The 18,284-nt window shown below is 37.2% G+C and overlaps 2 protein-coding genes, 1 non-coding gene and 1 pseudogene across 3 annotated transcripts; 2 read left to right on the forward strand and 2 right to left on the reverse strand.

Moving 5' to 3' along the window:
- Window positions 1-2,645: 2,645 nt before the first annotated feature.
- On the reverse strand, window positions 2,646-3,341 carry LOC126631458 (histone H1-like; annotated as a pseudogene).
- A 392-nt stretch (window positions 3,342-3,733) lies between these two features.
- On the reverse strand, window positions 3,734-3,815 carry TRNAS-GCU (transfer RNA serine (anticodon GCU)). Its single transcript has one exon. It is a non-coding gene; the product is annotated as a tRNA-Ser (tRNA).
- A 6,443-nt stretch (window positions 3,816-10,258) lies between these two features.
- LOC126631961 (probable pectinesterase/pectinesterase inhibitor 20) lies at window positions 10,259-12,259 on the forward strand. Its single transcript, XM_050302176.1, has 2 exons — window positions 10,259-11,305; window positions 11,475-12,259. Exons 1-2 carry the CDS (start codon window positions 10,303-10,305, stop codon window positions 12,164-12,166), a joined length of 1,695 nt encoding a protein of 564 aa, XP_050158133.1. The 5' UTR covers window positions 10,259-10,302; the 3' UTR covers window positions 12,167-12,259.
- A 626-nt stretch (window positions 12,260-12,885) lies between these two features.
- On the forward strand, window positions 12,886-15,551 carry LOC126631964 (uncharacterized). Its single transcript, XM_050302178.1, has one exon. It carries the CDS (start codon window positions 13,469-13,471, stop codon window positions 14,705-14,707), a length of 1,239 nt encoding a protein of 412 aa, XP_050158135.1. The 5' UTR covers window positions 12,886-13,468; the 3' UTR covers window positions 14,708-15,551.
- The last annotated feature ends 2,733 nt before the right edge of the window (window positions 15,552-18,284 follow it).

The following is an 18,284-nucleotide window of genomic DNA, read 5'->3' on the forward strand; positions in this document are numbered from 1 at the left end:
AATTGTGGTGAATCATTTGGTTTAGACAAAATAGTCCATGTCTCTAAGAAGTGCCTGTAGTTCACATTAGATTCAACCATTGCCTTCACAAAGAAGTTGAAACTCTATCAACTCGTTCATCTTTAGCTAGTTACTATTCTTAGTTTCGTTCTTATTTGACTTTGTGAGAAAAGTCGACCTTCCACTGTAAGCTTGGAATTATTTAGATTAATAGGCAAGACTTCTCTTCCCTTCTCCGCTCGATGCAGAATTCATACTCTCAAGTCTCAACGTTTAATATATGTTTTTTCTTTTTACCCTAACCTCCTCCATATGTGAAGCATCTTGCACAGCAGCCTCAGGTTAAAAAGCATGGGTCCCCAAGCACTCATAGTCGCATACTCAGTCGAGTGGCTGCCACAAAATAATGGAGGGGATCCAGAATAAGAACCTAACCTGACCTCCACGAAAGTGAAGTTTCATGCATGCATCATCACCCAACTCTTTCACTCACCCAGAAAAGAAAAAAAATCTGATTCCGTATTCACAACTTTCACACCACGAGAATTGTTCCGCGTTTCTTCTGCTTCTAGTAGTTTTCTTATGTGCATTCCTACTTGAGAGAATATTGCACACATGTTCAGACCGATAACAATATCAGCATTAAACAAGGTTTGAGATTTTTTATTTATTTTTTAATAAAAAAAAACAAATACACTAAGGGGGTGGAAGAGTGAGCTAAGCATCACAAGTCACAATGAGTTCGCAATAATGTGATTCAAATTCGCATTTTGCAAGAAACAAATCTACGACCTCTCACTTCCAAATGAAAAGGAATATCACTTAACGGTAGTACTAAATAGCAAGAACATTTGAGTTTTTATTATAAAATTAATTGGCAAGATGAATAGTAGTCCAACTGCTTATAAACAAATGCAATGTCTCTTCCATGATGTGGGACTCAAGATACTCTCAAAACGCCCCCTCAAGTGTGACGAATTTTCAAACCTATCACGTGACATGAGCACTTGTAGCCATTGAGTTTCACACATGAGAGATGAGACAATCTGCTTTAATACCATGAAAAAAATTATAGTTGCATAAAAAAACCACTTTGCTTTTTTAACACCGATTACTAATTATTTTACAATTTAATTACACTAACAATAAAACCGTCGAAGGTTAAACTGAAACTGTGAAAATCACTACTCATATAACTCTTATGTTTCATCACTTACCAACTGGATTCCCAGACTAAAGTTTTGAGGTCGTCCGTTTGGCGTGCCTTATAAATAGAAAGGAACGAGTAACCGATGGGTAAATGACATCCACCCAAAAAAGATATCTAAGGATTTCAATTTCTGTGGTCAACCATTTAATAGGGAATAAAAATCTCACTAGAATTTCGGTGGACCTAATTGAAGCTTCATATCATTTGGGAAAGAAAGTTGGCAGGGGAGGTAACAACTGAGGGAGGAAGGAGCTCATCTAAAAGGTTGAGCACTAATTCTGGATCTAATTTGGGATTTACCAGTAAATTGTTCAATAAAAAGTTGCTTCCGCTCTTCTCTTTAACCTTCTGCACTCCACTAATTTATTCAGTCTATTGGTTTTCATTTTAACTGTTTTGTTTTAGCAATTTGTGTATAACATGGCACACTGTCATGGTAGTATTTCGTGTTACTAGTACAAGATTATGTGGAGAGTAACAAACATATTCTTTATATTGTTATACGGGATGTCATGGTGCATTCGATGCCATATAAGTCATTCTACTTCGTTTTGGGGTTTTAATATTCACTTGGAGAGATTAGGTATGTTTTTCAGAAGGACGGGATCGAAAACCACATTTCCAATTTTCGGTCCGAAATTTCAGAATTGGATCGGAACACAATTTTCAAGTTCGGAATTTTTGAAAATTTCGAAAGCGGAGTAATCTAAAAAATTTAGGAACATAATTTGAAAATTCATATGTTTTACATGTTTTTTAATATTCTCTGTCTTTTAATTACATGTAATTTATTAAATGTAAGTTATTTGGTGGTATATTAATATAAATATCTATTTTATCATATTTTTTTTCACTAAAGAGTTTGCCTTATCTATTTTAACATATAGAAGTATGTTTAATATAAAAAAAAAAAGAAAACAAAATATATCTAAAACTAACATTAAAATACAAAATTTGAGTATATAAGAATTCAGAATATTTTAAGAGTTTATATATCGGAATAAGTTCAGAACATTTTAAAAAAATTCGGAGTTATCAAAATTGCTAATGCATTACGAGTAGGGCTGGGTACGGGCCGGGCTCAAATTAGGAAGAACGGGACCTACCTATTTTAAAATTATAATGGGCCAGGCCGGGTAGATGAATTTTGAGTTTGGAAACCGGACCTAACCCGGCTTGTTTCAAACGGCAGTTCCACGGGTCCAAATACTTTTTTTTCTTTTTCCGTCGACGCAGCAGCACCTAGTCATCAGGCGGTGCCCAATACCAGGAAAAGAGCAGCGGCGGGGAGGGGGAGGAGGCAGAGGAGTAGGATGGTCTGGGTTCGGTGATGTTGTCGAGGAGAGGAGTAGGGAAAGATGAGCCGAGTGGGAGTCTGGGAGAGGACACAAATAGCAATATTGAATCCCTAATTCCTAAATCCCCAAATTCGAATTCAGAAAATAAAACTAAAATTGGGTGGCGAGAAGAAGAGACGCAGGGACCTAGGAGGTGGTGAGGGCAGAGGTTCGGTGGAGTAGTGAGATTGAAGCAGAAGGAGGAGGCGGCGGCGGCGGTGGCTACGGATTCGAGATCGAGATCGAGATCGAGAGGGAGGCTTGAGGAGCTGCTTCATAGATTTTTTAGCAGCAGAGCTCTTGATCGACTTGGGCTGCTTCGAGAGGGAAGGTTGAGGAGCTGCTTCATAGATTTCATAGATTTCTTCCTTCCGGGCTTCTTACCAGACGAGGTTTTTTTGGTCTTCTTCTCCAATTTTGGTTTCGAAACGGCGGCTGTTTTCGCTGCGGATTTCTCCTTCTTCCCCGCATCCGGGAGCTTGTACGAGGCCCTGATCTATCAGCTTCCCTCTCGCCGCCGAGTTCTTCAGCTGCAGAGGCAGTCTCTTCCTGAAATTCGCCGGCAGCACTGCCTTGTGCTTCTCCTCCATGTGCTTTGCTATGGCGTACGGACTCGATCCGCTCTTCTTGTTCGGAGCCAAAAGTGCCTCTTTTTCAATCTGGGACTCTGGGTGCACGAGAGAGATCGTGAAAGTGAGTGAGGACTGGCTCAGTGAGAACTGAGAAGATCTGTGTGAAATTGTATGTGTGCGCGCCCGTGTATTCAGAAATTTGGATCCATCCTGCCTCACAATTTACCTGGACCCGTCCCAACCCGCTGGTCTAAAATCCGTTTGCCCATCCTTAATTACGAGTCTCGCCGCATTTTTTTTAAAAGATATTTAGATTTAAAAATGTTGAGTTCAAATTCGGAAGACGAAGGGGGAAGAAAGAGGAATCAACTTTTCAATTTTTTTATTTCAAGTTTCAAACGTGGTTAACAATTTTGTTGTAATTAATTATTTATTAAACTCTTACTACAGCCGTTAGATTATAATGACGATTGAGATACAACTTGCCGCCCAAAAAAATTCTCCAGCACATCTGTGGGGCCAAGCAGTCGAACAAAACGATAAATTAGCAGATTTTCATTCCGTGGGCCCAACCAGTGGAAAAAACAGAGCAAGAAAAAATAGAAAAAAAGAAACGACGCCTGAGAGATTCGAACTCTCGCGGGGAAACCCCATGTACTTAGCAGGCACACGCCTTAACCACTCGGCCAAAGCGTCGCTTGTTAACTGAGCGTGCTGCCTGGTTATTTATAGTATTTTAATTCATGTGGGCCTTTAACCGCAACACAAATAATTTACGTGGGCCTTTAGATGAAAAATCCCAGCACAAAGAATTCATTTGGGCCTTTGAAAGAGGCCTCAACACAAAGAATTCATGAGGGCCTTTGAACACCCAGTCTGAAGAAGACTTTCGTTACTTCAATCCAAACCAATTGTGTACATCCCCACGTAACAAAATTTTATTTTCTAAGGGACCATTTTGATCGAAATGCGTTATAACCTTTTAGCCATAAATGATATCATTTTCTAACGGGTTGGTATAATGCAAAGCGAAAAAATGAACTCCCGGCATTTATTAGGGCCACCAGCTTTGCTTTGATGTACCGTTTGACCTGGAGTCAAAAGTACAATCTCGTCTCATGTGTTACAAGGTCTAAATAAAAGGGAATTAGTTTATCATCCGTGTATAATGAGAAACCTCATATATTAAAAAAATGATAATCTATTTTAATCCGGTATTAAACTTGTCATCCATCCTCTATTGTTGCTCAAATAGGTTTGACACTCCTGAATATGTTTTAAATCAATGCTATACACTTATATCACGTAAGTTTTCTTCGTCATTTCAAATGATCCTCTTGTTTAGTATTGATGCGTAATATTATGAGGGGTATAATTAACTTATCAATCTCAAGTTGATTATTCTTTTGTTTTTATCTCTTTTATCACGTAACGTATCACAAAAGAATTAAAATACATACACAAAAAAATGTCAAACCATAATAAAAAAATAAAAACTAAAAGTCTTTCAACTCACCTTATGACTGAAAAAGAGAGAAAGAATGCATGCACCTGTTTCATCATGAGGTACGTTGTTGTCTACATTAGTTTTAGTAAGTCCACTATAATTTTTATTTTTTTAAAGGGACTTGCAAGCATTGTCACAACAATTCATTCTTTCGGAGGTTAGGAAGACTTACATATACATTTTAACCTTTCCCTGACCCCTATTTTGTAATTCACCAATGTCAGAATCGAATTCAGTATATGTCATGTAGAATACGGACCTGAAATTTATCGTCAACCATTGAACCACCACGTGATGGTTGTAAATCCACTATACTTAGGTGTGTAAAAGCAGGATTGTCGATCTATGACTAAGTAATGTCAATCCATTCAAGTCAATATATGTAGTTAATTTCCATTTGCTATGGATAATATCAATTTATAGGCAGATATCGGTCCAATCAACCGCGGCCGACGACCCAACAAGCTCGGCAACTTGGGTTTAGTTGGTATGCAGATTCATCTCATAGACTTGGTCTTTTGAGCAGTCATTCCGCTGGAATGTGTATTTCATGAATTAAGCCTTAATTAAAGCGGTTTTTATAAAATTTAAACATGCATGCAACCGAATTCTTTAAAAATACAGCAAGTGACTTGTAGCCCAGTTAATTAAGAACAATATTTGCTCTTGTACCCGAAATTATGTGTTCAAATCTCCCTCGACGTTGTTTAAGGTAGATTTTCCTATTATTTGTCCTTAAAAAAAATATTCTTCAAAATGAAAGTTTCTTATGCTGTATGCATATGACATATAAGATAACAACGTATGCTTTAGAACATTTATTCTTTTAGGTAGGGAACACATCCAGTCATGAAAGTCAATATTTTTAGTTTAAACATGGAAAATATATTTACCTATAGTGCAGGTCATAGACAAGAAAATGTTTTGTGTTTATATTGTCTATAAGGAAATATATTACTTATAGTGAAGGTCATAGAAAACAAGAAAATATACCTAGGTGAAAAGGATTTTTATTGAACAATATATATTATCTATATTAAGGGGTTGGGCTTAGCCTCACAATGGGTTAGTAATAATGTAATTCAAATTTATCTTTGACGAGAATTGAACTTGAGACCTCTTACTTACAAGTAAAGATTAGAAACTAATGAATTCATGCACATATAATATATATATACACAAACACATACATACATACACCTACCACATATATGACATAAATTCTAATACATATGTGATGTGTAAACCATCAGTCAATTATATTTATGATATTATAAAATATTATCCATATTGAATATATGTTTAAAGAAATAAGCAAAAGGTTGACATGGAATTAAATAAATGTTGAATATATGACACTTACAAAAGTCAAATGACCTCTATCAAATTTTACAATTCATAAGGCTTCAGTCACACAATACTAAAAGTTAAAGGGAGAATATTTTTGCTTACCATCCTTAAGTGCTGGTGATATTTACTACTTTATTTATCATCGTTATATGAGTTTAAATTTCGGAGTTATTTATAGTGGATATACACAAATCTTAAAATATAAAGTCACCCAATAATAATAAGTGGGTGGTGAGCACAAATGCATCCGAATTAGGGATAGGAACCAAATTTGTCCTAAAAATAATTATTACAATTTGAAAACAAATGGAACAATTCTACAGAAGATATAACAAAGTAATCATACTTCAGAAAATATAACAAAATAATATACAATCTATATGGTAATGCCAAAGAGATCAACTTTTTAAATGAAATTTTGTAAACTATATGACGTGGTTATTGATGATTAACATGTTTATTTTCTATTGGTGACACATCATATGACTTGCAAATTTGGTTTAAAGAGTTAGTCTACCTAACATTACTCCAATATATATAAAGGGGACTGCACTCCTAATTAATATCACTAAGGGCTATTGGGCGATATTAGTGTTAGCCATACTGAACCTAAAAGTTTCATTAATTAATATTAAATAGAATTATATAGACGTATTATTTTGTAAGGATACCTCCAGTGCGGCCTTCTTCCATTGCCAACTCTGGCTTAGCATCACCATCATCATCATCATCACCACCACCATTACCATCAGTAGTCAGAGTTTGATTCTCATGCCCAAAAATGAAAATTTAATCTTGGTTTTTTTAGCCAAAATGGTCAATGAGATTTGAATAACTCCTCACTTTGGTCCCTGAGATTTGAAATCGATAGAATTGGTCCCTAAGTTTGTTCACAATCAATGATTTTGGTCATTCCATGAAAAATCTTCATAAAATAAGGATAGAATGAAAAAAATACCCTTAGTTTTTGTCAAATCATTTTGGCCAATTGTTTATTATATTTGAGTGTAGTTTTGTCATTTTGATCCTTATTTAACATAATTTTTCACTGAGGGACCAAAATGATTGATGGTGGACAATCTCAGAGACCACTTCTATTGATTTCAAATCTCAAGGGCCAAAGTGAGGAATCAGGCAAATCTCAGAAACCATTTTATCTAAAAAGCCTTTAAGATTAAGATGACAAATGTTATCATTCAATTCTTAATTTTCTTATTCTTTCCCTTAATACAAATGCCTGTGCGTGTGAAAATACTTTGATGCACCACATTTTTTTTAATCTTCTTTATGTAACACATCAAATGAGACTAATAACTAACAAATATTCCCCCATCAATTCAGAATAAAATCATAAATCACCTACAAGGTACAAGTACAACTATTGCCGTATATTTATTTCTTTCCTATTGGCAGTTTTTCATTAATTTGGGTTTTATTAAAAAATAATGCTAGAGAGACTAATTTTGTAGACTAAAATTGCAAATTCAATGACGTGTCACCAAAAAATAAGCAGTTAATAAACACTTAAGTTATGATCCAATCATCAACTTTCATACATGTCATTTAGTTTTAAAAATTTAAGTCGCCTTAACATTATCTTTTATTAAAACTGAGTGAATTTTTTTGTCTAGAAAATAAGACTTGCAAAAGTCTATCTTTAAACAACCTTTATATCTGGTGCTCAAATATAAAAGAGTTTGAAGTCGAGATTAATCGGGTAAACTGCCAAGTTGATGAATTATTTGTCAGTCAAACAGATTATAGAAATGATGATCGAGTTGAGAAACGATGGGCAAGATGACTACGTAATCTAATCAAGCAAAGTCAAACTCAGAAACTCCTATATTTCCGTGTCAACTCAATCTAGCTTGCTGTGATTAGTATGGAACATCAAGTGGACATGTGCGGGTTTATTATACGTAGAGATTAACAGAATTCCATGGTAGAGCAAATTGCTTCAGAAGTTAGTAAATCAGTCTAAACTACCAATTAGATTGAAGCATGCAGCGCAGCAGCTGTATTTGTTCTCTGACTTTGTCATGCAGCCCAACTTGTTAAACTAGATATATATATATATATATAATCTGAGAAATCACATGCTTAACTATGGAACTGGTTTTCAATCAAACGAGTCGGTGTTGTATCTTTTTTATGAAATAGCAACTGCCTAATAACTAGCTTAAAGACTTTGTCGTTCAACTCTCCAAAATCAAGGGCTGGTCCCTAAGGTTAAAATTGTTTACCCTAGTTAGTTAACCTTAATTTCTTAAAGAACGGAGTATGCCTCTGATCCAAATTCGGATGTTTGATTATATCATATAATAATTATTTTGGTAGGTGAAATACCTTTAAAATTCTCCTTTGAAGAGATGGTACTTGAAATATCTTTAAAAATGGTAGGTGAAATATCTCTTAAAAAATATTCTCGTTTTGAAATGAATAATTAACTCATTTTGCAATTTTCCTTTTAATTATATATGGAGCATGGTTTTAAAAAGTGCAAGGCGCTAGTCGGACGGCGAAAAAAGGCCTAGCGCCTAGGCGGCGAGAAGGGCCTAGCTCCTAGGCACCTAGGCAGGGCCTAACTCCTAGGCACCTAGGCAGTTTTTTTTTATTTTTAATTTTAAGTAAATTTATTATATAACATGTAAATAAATGTTTACTTATACTTAAAAAATACATAATTATATGAGATACATAAATTGCCAAATAAAATGACATTTATAAGTACTAGAATATATTGAAAACATGGGGAATAAACATAAAATGAATGTTTATCAAAGTATCCAATAAGTCTAAGTCTCTTACAATTTATTGAAAAAATAAAATGCAAAATGAAAATTATCTATTTTCTATCTAAGTAAGAGTCATAATCTATGTGGTCTAGACTGGTACCTGGGGGAATAAGCGGGCTGTCACCATTTCTTATTTTTTTAAACGCTTATGAATTAATTGTGATAGTCGCCTAATGCCTATACGGGCCTAGACGGTGCTAAGCGAAGATTTTTATAACACTGTAGAGTACTTAATTTCGTCAACTTTTTGTGTATATATGTATGTAATATGTATTGGGGATCTATATGTCCTCTGGTGCGCGCCCAAACATCATGCACGTCGTGTACGTTGACTATACGCATGGATGCGGCGGCCCTAACGCGCTGTTCTCTAAACTTAGGGTTATGCCATCCACATCTATCCTCATCACCTAATAACTTCCAAATACCCTTTATTTTTCAATTAAGCCACTATTAATATCCTTTTGGAATATTAGACTACATAAGGTTGGAAAATGGCCTGCTATGTCACCGACATAAAAATGATTAAATTGAATACATCCACTTCTGTACATGGTTTTTGAACATATAATTCCGTTTAGGCACCAAGTGCCAATTGACCCAACGTCGACAAATGACATATGACAGGACAGTGAAGCGACAAAAACGAATCTTCCAGGAATATATCTATTACTAGTATATCGTTAAATAAACCAATAGCATCAAAGGAAAAATCTTGTTTCTACACTGTTTAATGAGGTAATCAGGGTTGAACAATGCTTGTCTATTCAAAGATAGGAACTCTTACCCAAAAAATTTTGTGTTCGAATTATAGAGCTTTGTGCTAATTATCAGAATTATTCATATATATTATATATTATTGTGTAAAGATCATATATGCAAAAAATAAAAAAATAAAAAAAATAAAACTAAGGTCTTTTATTATAGTAAATATATAGAAGGTTTGTAATGTTTTTACCAATTATGTTCAACTGTTTTTATACAGTTCGATGATTAATGACCTTAGTTTTAATTGATTTTTTGCAAAGACGATCTTTATATAGTGATTTATAATACGCCCTGTATAACTATAGTTCCCTGATAAATTCTTATACTACAGCCATTTAAATGCTCTACTCAGTTTCAAGCTCACGGTATTAAGCTCTGCTTTCTAATATGGTGTAAAAACATGTTAGCATTAGTCTTAACAAACTATACGTTAGATCATTCTGTTACAAATGTGTTACATTGTGGTTTTCTAAAAATAAAATTTAACATGCACTTTCGTTTTCTGTATTTATTAATATATATGTGACAGCTGCTGTAGCCTTCATTCTTCCTCATCAATAAATCAATATAGTGTATATCCATCTGAATTGTGAAGACTGGAGCACTCCTAATTTGGACATAAAATCGTGCACGTTTACTTCTCGACAATCTATACCAACTTTATATTCTCTAAATAATAGTCAAATTCCTGATCATATTATATATAGATGCACACCCCGTGACCTTATTATACACTAATTCCTCAAACCTCTCCATTGTAGCAATGGCTTCTAAGTTCTTTCATCTTGTGAAAGTTTCATCATTTCTCATAATCTTCCATTTCCTCAGCTCTCGATCGCTAGCAGATGTCCCTCTAAACACTCCTCTCCCACCAGAAACCATTTGCAAGTCCACCCCACATCCTTCTTACTGCACATCTGTCCTTCCCCACAACAACGAAAGTGTCTATGACTTTGGCAGGTTTTCAGTCCAACGTGCACTTTCCGAATCCCATAAGCTCTTAGATTTGTATGAAAAATATCTTCAAAAGGGTTCAAGTTTAACAAATCCTGCAATCCAAGCACTTGAGGACTGCAAGCAGCTTGCATTGTTAAACATTGATTTCTTATCGAGCTCCCTCGAAACTGTTAACAAAGTGAGTGATGTTCTTCCTATCTTGGATGCCGATGATGTCCAAACATTGCTTAGCGCAATTCTAACCAACCACCAAACTTGTTCTGATGGGATTGCATCTCTGCCTTCTTCAGCTGGGAGTGTCCTAGGTGATCTATCAGTTCCACTCTCTAACAACACAAAATTGTTTAGTACCTCTTTGGCTCTCTTTACCAAGGGTTGGGTGCCTAAGGACAAAAATGGGGTGCCAAAGCAACCCAAGAGGCAGTTCAAATTCGGGAAGGGACGTTTGAACTTGAAAATGTCAAGCCATGCTCGTGCAATTTATGACTCCGCTATCAATCATCGGGGAAGAAGGCTACTTCAGGTGGGAGATGAAGAAGTTTTGGTGAAGGACATTGTGGTTGTGAGTCAAGATGGAAGTGGAAACTTCACCACCATCAATCAAGCCATTGCCGTTGCACCAAATAACTCTGTTGCTAGTGGTGGGTACTTCATGATATATATCACTGCCGGTGTTTATGAAGAGTACGTGTCAATTATATCACAAAAGAAGTATTTGTTGTTCATCGGAGATGGTATCAATCAGACTATCATCACAGGAAAAAACAGCGTAGGAGATGGATCGACAACTTTCAATTCTGCTACTTTAGGTAAGGTTCAAAATTTAATAAACAAGCTGACTACGTAACATATATATATGATTGTCTGACAAAATATATGTGTGTGAGAATTAAAAATCTATACAATATGTTACAATTGCAAATATTTTAAAGATGATTGATATAAGCTATATAATTTACTTCGTGATCCCCATTGCAGCTGTGGTGGCACAAGGGTTTATGGCAGTAAACATCACTGTTCGTAACACAGCTGGGCCAAGCAAAGGACAAGCAGTTGCACTTCGAAGTGGAGCGGATTTTTCAGTGTTCTATAGTTGCAGCTTTGAAGGGTACCAAGATACCTTGTACACACATTCCCTCAGACAATTCTACAGAGAATGTGATATCTATGGAACAGTTGATTTCATATTCGGCAATGCTGCTGTTGTTCTACAAAATTGCAATATCTACCCTCGTCAGCCTAATCAAGGGCAATCCAATCCCATCACAGCTCAAGGTAGAACAGACCCGAATCAGAACACAGGAACTTCAATCCACAATTGCACTATTACACCTACACCTGATTTGGCTTCGAGTAATTATACTGTCAAGACCTATCTAGGGAGGCCATGGAAGGAGTATTCAAGAACAGTTTACATGCAAACTTTCATGGGAAGTTTAATTGATCCTGCTGGATGGCTTGCTTGGAGTGGAGACTTTGCACTAAGTACATTGTATTATGCTGAGTACAATAACACTGGTCCTGGATCAAGCACTACAAATAGAGTTACATGGCCCGGTTACCATGTGATCAATGCAACTGTTGCTGCTAATTTTACAGTCTCCAACTTCTTGCTGGGGGATAATTGGTTGCCTGACACTGGAGTCCCTTACACTGGTGGTTTGGTTTGAGCAACTTGTTAAAATGGTTGTATTGTTTATTTCATTTGATGTACTTTTATGATAAACATTCTTATTGTGAAATGGTGAAAGCTATATTTATAATTTGAACATGTATGGTTCCTAATTTATAAGGTCGTACCCAGTGCACAAGGCTCCCGCTTTACGCAGGGTCTGGGAGAGGTGAATGTCGGCTAGCCTTACCCCCATTTATGGAGAGGCTGCTCCCAAGTCTCGAACCCGAGATCTACCGCTCATGGACGAAGACACTTGCCATCGCACCAAGTGCGACCTCTATGGTTCCTAATTTATAATTAAAACAAAATGCTTCTAGCTAGCTAGCAATGCCATAGAATTTTTCTTTTCTTTTCTTTTCTTTTCGGAGTCATATCTGCTGTTAGTTTGAATAAAACTGGGAGAGGTCGTTGAAGGTTAGCAAAATGTAACCTATATCAATGATTTTAAGTGAAGCAATGCATATATGCCACCCTGAAGTCGCTGTGTATGTTACAACCAATTACGCTTAATTATAGCAGTTTGATAGGAAAAATTACAATCCATGCATACATGCACGAATATGCATGAAGGACGAAGCAACGGCCAAACTCGATTCTCGTTGCACCGGTCATTTCTTTCTCACAGCAAAATTTAGCTCCGTCCGTGTTTTAAGACCTCCCCCTTCTCTCTCCCTTTCAAAACCTGTCTGTAAAGCGTCCCGTGTATATAAATATATATATTCTTCCTCTCTCCCATCCCCACCACCCCATCGCCCAATTGTACATATCATTTTCCTCTAGACCAAACAAAAAAAAAAAAAAAAAAAAAAAGAAAAAACAACAACAACGCCTCTCTCTGTAGTCCTCCCTCCATGAATCTCTGATCGGGGTGTAATGTGGTTTTCGCGCACAATGTCTCGCTAATGTACACATGCATTGTACAAGTTATGATGATGACGACGAGCAAATAAAGTGTACTAATTGGCGGAGACTCACATTAAACACACCGATCTGGGTAAAAAAATCAAGAGGAATGGAGGTGCAGAGGATGAGGCAGTTGATGTTATTATGGTCTAGAATGCAAAGCGCTCGTGTGGCCCTCGTGGGTGGGAATCACACAGCCGCCCGGTTTTGCACTCGCTAAATTATTTTCGCTCTTCGTGTGGCCCTCTCCCTCTCTCTCCCAAAACAATCATTCATCTGCTCTCTTTTCTTTTTTTTTTCTCACAATTCAATCTTTTACCTGTCCGACCGAATTATTAGTCTAGAAATTCTCAAATTTGCACACAGTATTAATACCCAATTTTTTTTCGCAACTATGGCGATCAATTTGATCCAAGGTTTCCGTACCAAATGCCACCCAAAGCATGCTGCTCCAATCGGATTGTATCCAGATGCCAAGTACTTGGTTATTCGGATTCCCAACTCCAGAGCCTTGATCCTCGTTGCTCGTTCTTTGATCTTGGCTTTGTGCATCGCCTCACTCCCGTGGTTGAACTCACTCCTTCCCACAACAACCACTTTTCTGCCTGAAATAATGAGCTCATCCGACGTGGTTAATCTTGAGCTTCTGCCTTTGATCTTCCGCGACTTGGCCAACGAAGGTCTATACAAGAAAGGCACACATAAAGCTGTTTACGTAAGCAACGGAGATGAAGAAGCTGTCAAAGCATCTCAGATCCTTGATAACGATGATATCAATGAAATCGAGCTTATCAACTCCGACAAACGAAGCTCAACCCCTGAAAACTCAATCGACTTTGCCTTCGTCTCTGCCTTCCCTGATGCCTCAAAGTTTATCGAAAGGACCCTTAAAATCCATGGGATTGTCGTGCTTTCGCTCAGCAATGACGCCTCTAACAGCTTCAAGAAGCCTAACAACTACAAGATGGTGTACCTGAGGCGATTTGACACGACCATTTTGGCAATGAGGAAGACCAGCACCCATGCAACCGAAACTTCATCCTCTACCACCACCTCTCCCACAAGGAGAAGGCTCTTGGCTGAGGAGGCAAAGAAGGAGGCGCTGAAGAAGCTAGAAGATGTGCTTCTAGAGCCCCCGAGAGCCTCATCTGGGAAATCGAGGCGGTACTTGAAGAGAACGAGGTACCTCCCAGACTTGATGGGTGACTCGCTCGAGAGCTACCCTAGAAGGGTTTTCATTGACGTAGGGTTGCCAGAGAAGGAAGGCGGAAGTGGGACGAGCTGGTTCGCAAAGAACTACCCTACCCGGGACAAGAACTTTGAGATGTACAAGATCGAGACTGTAACAGAGGATAGTTCCGGGAAGGAGGTGGTTCAGACCGGAATATCGGAGTGGCTGAACAAGAATGTTAAGGATGAGGAGTATGTGGTGATGAAGGCCGAGGCCGAGGTGGTGGAGGAGATGGTGAAGAGTAAAGCGATTCATTTGGTGGATGAGCTTTTCTTGGAGTGCAAGCACCAGGGTCATAATCAAAAAATTAATGTTAGGAGCCGCAGGGCATATTGGCAGTGCTTAGCATTGTACGGACAGCTTCGGGACGAAGGTGTTGCGGTGCATCAATGGTGGGGTTAGACAGAAAAAGGTTTCCGAGGCATAGAGAGAGAGAGCAGAGGGAGTTCCATGATTTCAGAGAGAGAGAGATGGAGAGAGAGAGGTAACAATATAGTAAGCAAAAACTGTCGTTGTTTTGTTAATGTTTTTTCTTTTTTGTTTTCTTTTTCGATTGCATTTGTTGTGTTGGTGTGTACTACTTTGTATGTATGGGCTTAGAGTTCATATAATTCGTCGTCATGAAGAAGAAGCTCTCTGAACATCAATTGACCATAAAAGAAGATGAAGCGTTTGTGACACGAGGGATGGTTTCAATTGAAAGTTGGAGGGGTGTTATGTTATTAAAAAAGAATAAAAACAAACAAAGAAATACAGAGAGAGATATATATATATATATATATATATATATATATATATATATATATATATATATATATACACATATATAGAGTGTGCTGCTGCTAATTCTTTCATTGATTTTTGGTACTTGTATCATTTAGTCATGATTCAGGGCTAAGCTGCCTAGATGTGTATGAATTGAGATCATGGTTTTACAGGCTAGTGAGAAATGTTGGAAACCAAACAGTTTCCAGCAACAAGAAGAAGCCAACGGCTAGTTTTGTTTAAGAGACCAACAACTAGTTCTCAAGCCAAGTCCAAAGAGACAAATGGAGGGCTGAGATTAAAACTGGGTTGTATGGTTAAGATTAGAACAGTACAAGGTTAGGTAGAGTCCTTTATCTTCTTTCTCAATAGAGGTAAGATTGTAAATGGGACCAGAAACCTACCAATTTGATGATGTATATCTGAATGTAAAGTTGCAATGTTGGGGAGCCGTCACTTCCTTTCATTCTCATTCTCTCCACTTTGATTTCTTACCGAAACACTGAAATTCTCTTTGATTCAAATACACAAATACAATACATTAACATGGTATCAGAGCCTAGAAAGTGATTCAAGAACTGATAGGAAGTCTGGATTAAGCAGCGGTGCTCATATTTTCAACGGAGAGTACTATGACTTTTGAAGGATTGGGATAACCACCATCTTCAAGTCACAAGACCACTGGAAAATTGTTCAAGAAGGGTATGAAATTCCAAAGTCTGATGATGAGTTAGACGATGATGAGGAACTCTCTGTGATTTGAAAAATATATTGAGAGACAACGAGATGAGAGATGCTAAAGCTCCGGGAACAATACAATGGGCAGTTTCAGATGCCATTTCCCCCCGAATATCACATGAAGAGATGGCCAAAGCTGCATGAGAGGTCCTGCAAAGAGAATACAGAGGTGACAAGAAGTTAACCCAAGTAGAACTTCAATCTCTTAGACGTGATTCTGGTATACACGCATGAGAGAGGATGAACCTCTTAAAGATTATTTTAATAGATTGTTTAATGCTGTGAACCAAATGAAAACTCTTGGGGAAGAACTACCTAAGGAAGACTTGTACAGAATTACTAATCAGTTTGACAAGACCATATGATTCTATAGTAAAGTTATAAAGTAAACTAAGGACATTGACACATGCACAAGAAGTTATGGCTTCTTTGAAAGCTTTTGAGCAAAGGCTAGAAAGGCATGCTGGTGCACCCATAGAAAGGGCTTTTTAGTCCTTTAGTGTTAATCCTAGAGAGGGGATTCAACTGGTCATATAACAACTTCAAGCAACAAAAGAAAACATGGAAAGGGAAAAGTAAAAAATGGGACGGAAAACCAAGCTTGCCTGTGAGAAATAATACATAAGGCACAAAGCCACTCTGCAAAATCTGTGATAATGATCATCTCGGTGTTTGTTGGATCAAGGGGAAACCCAAATGTCACAAGTGTAAAAGGTTTGCTCATTTGTCCAAGGATTGTGGTTCTAAAGGAAATCAACTGCAAAATATGCACACAAAGTTGAGGAGGAGACAAATTTGTTCTATGCTTGCAATGTCACTACCATTGGGAAGAATAAAGGTGTATGGTACATTGACACTGGGTGCAGCAACCGTATGACTGTACATGAGTCTTTACTCATCAACATTGACAGGGAATTACTGGAAGAGTTAAAATGGGCAACGGATAACTTGTGAAAGCCACTGGTACAAGCACTTTGGTGATTGAGACAAAACAAGGAAGAAGATATATCAAAGAAGTCTTGTTGGTACCTGGGCTGGATAAGAATTTAAGTGTAGGCCAGATGATACTACACGTTATTTTCTATTTTTGGTGACTTAATGGTAGAAATCTTTGATGACAGAAGCTTGGAGAACTTGGTCACCAGGGTTTAAATGACAGTAAACAGAAGCTTTCCATTGTTACTAAGCTACTGTCAGTCTATCTCACTGAGAACAAGTGTCACAAAGACTACTTGGCTATGACATAAGAGATATAGCCACTTGAATTTTCAAAGTTTGAGAGACTTGCGGAAACTGGAAATGGTCCTAGGACTACCTGAGCTGCAAGAAGGAAATGAAACCTGTGAAGGATGTGTCTTAGCAAGCATCATATAGAGATAGTTTTGAGACATGCAAGACTTGGAGAGCTACACAATCTCTGGAAATTATCCACACAGATGTTTGTGGTTCAATGCAAATTGCAAAATTGAGTAAGAACAAAAAAAATTTAACCTTCATAGATGATCATACTAGGATGTGTTGGGCATATTTCATGATGTATAAGTCTGAGGTGTTCAACATATTCACGAAGTTCAAAATGATGGTTAAGTTCAAAAGACCAACGGCTAGTTCTCTAGCCAAGTCCGAATAGACAAATGGAGGGCAGATTAAAACTGGGTTGTATGGTTAAGATTAGAACAGTACAAAGGTTAGGTAGAGTCCTTTGTTTTCTTTCTTAATGGAGATAAGATTGATGACCGTAAATGGGACCAAAAACCTTACCATTTTGATGATATATATATGTGTGCGCGCGCGCATGCGTGAATGTAAAGCTGCAATGTTGAGCAAGCCGTCACTTCCCTTCATTCTCATTTTCTCTGCTCTGATTTCTTACCAAAACACTGAAATTCCTTTTGATTCAAATACACAAAATACAAAACATTAACAAGAAATCTCACAATTTTCTCATAAATGAGGCGTCTAAATTCATCTTCTTTTAATAATATTAAATATGCATTTTATTAAGTTTATTATGTTTTGATATTGTGTGGATTTGTTCTCTAGTTTCACCAAACTTGTTGTGTTAAAAATGTTCTATCTTGCCCTTGATAAAGAAATGTTTGAGTAGGGCTGACTTTCTTGCACAACATGTTATCTCGACACGAAATGACACGAAAATAACAGATTTGGGATCAATACGAATTGGATCGTTATCGGATCACATGTTAAAAACCCGTTAAGATAACGGGAATGACGCGTAAATGACACAAACACTACCGTTTGCCACATCTTGACATTATGCATGACAATTTCTTGTATGACCCATTAACCTGGCACGAAATGACATGACTGGTCATTATTGGGTCACTTGTTAAGAACCCGTTAAAATAACGGGTTTGACATGACACGATCCGTTATGATCATTGGTATGACATAAAAAGAACGCGAATATGAGAAACACGATTTGTTTGCCAAGCCTAAATTTGCGACTCTAAGC

This window comes from Malus sylvestris, chromosome 8, assembly GCF_916048215.2.
Source record: "Malus sylvestris chromosome 8, drMalSylv7.2, whole genome shotgun sequence".
NCBI classification, from domain to species: domain Eukaryota; kingdom Viridiplantae; phylum Streptophyta; class Magnoliopsida; order Rosales; family Rosaceae; genus Malus; species Malus sylvestris.

Excerpts from the sequence above, each read along its gene's own strand:
- LOC126631961 (XM_050302176.1), top strand. The coding sequence starts at position 10,303 with ATGGCTTCTAAGTTCTTTCATCTTGTGAAAGTTTCATCATTTCTCATA. Across the intron at positions 11,306-11,474 it reads TTTCAATTCTGCTACTTTAG|CTGTGGTGGCACAAGGGTTT; the intron begins GTAAGGTTCAAA and ends TCCCCATTGCAG.
- LOC126631964 (XM_050302178.1), top strand. The coding sequence starts at position 13,469 with ATGGCGATCAATTTGATCCAAGGTTTCCGTACCAAATGCCACCCAAAG.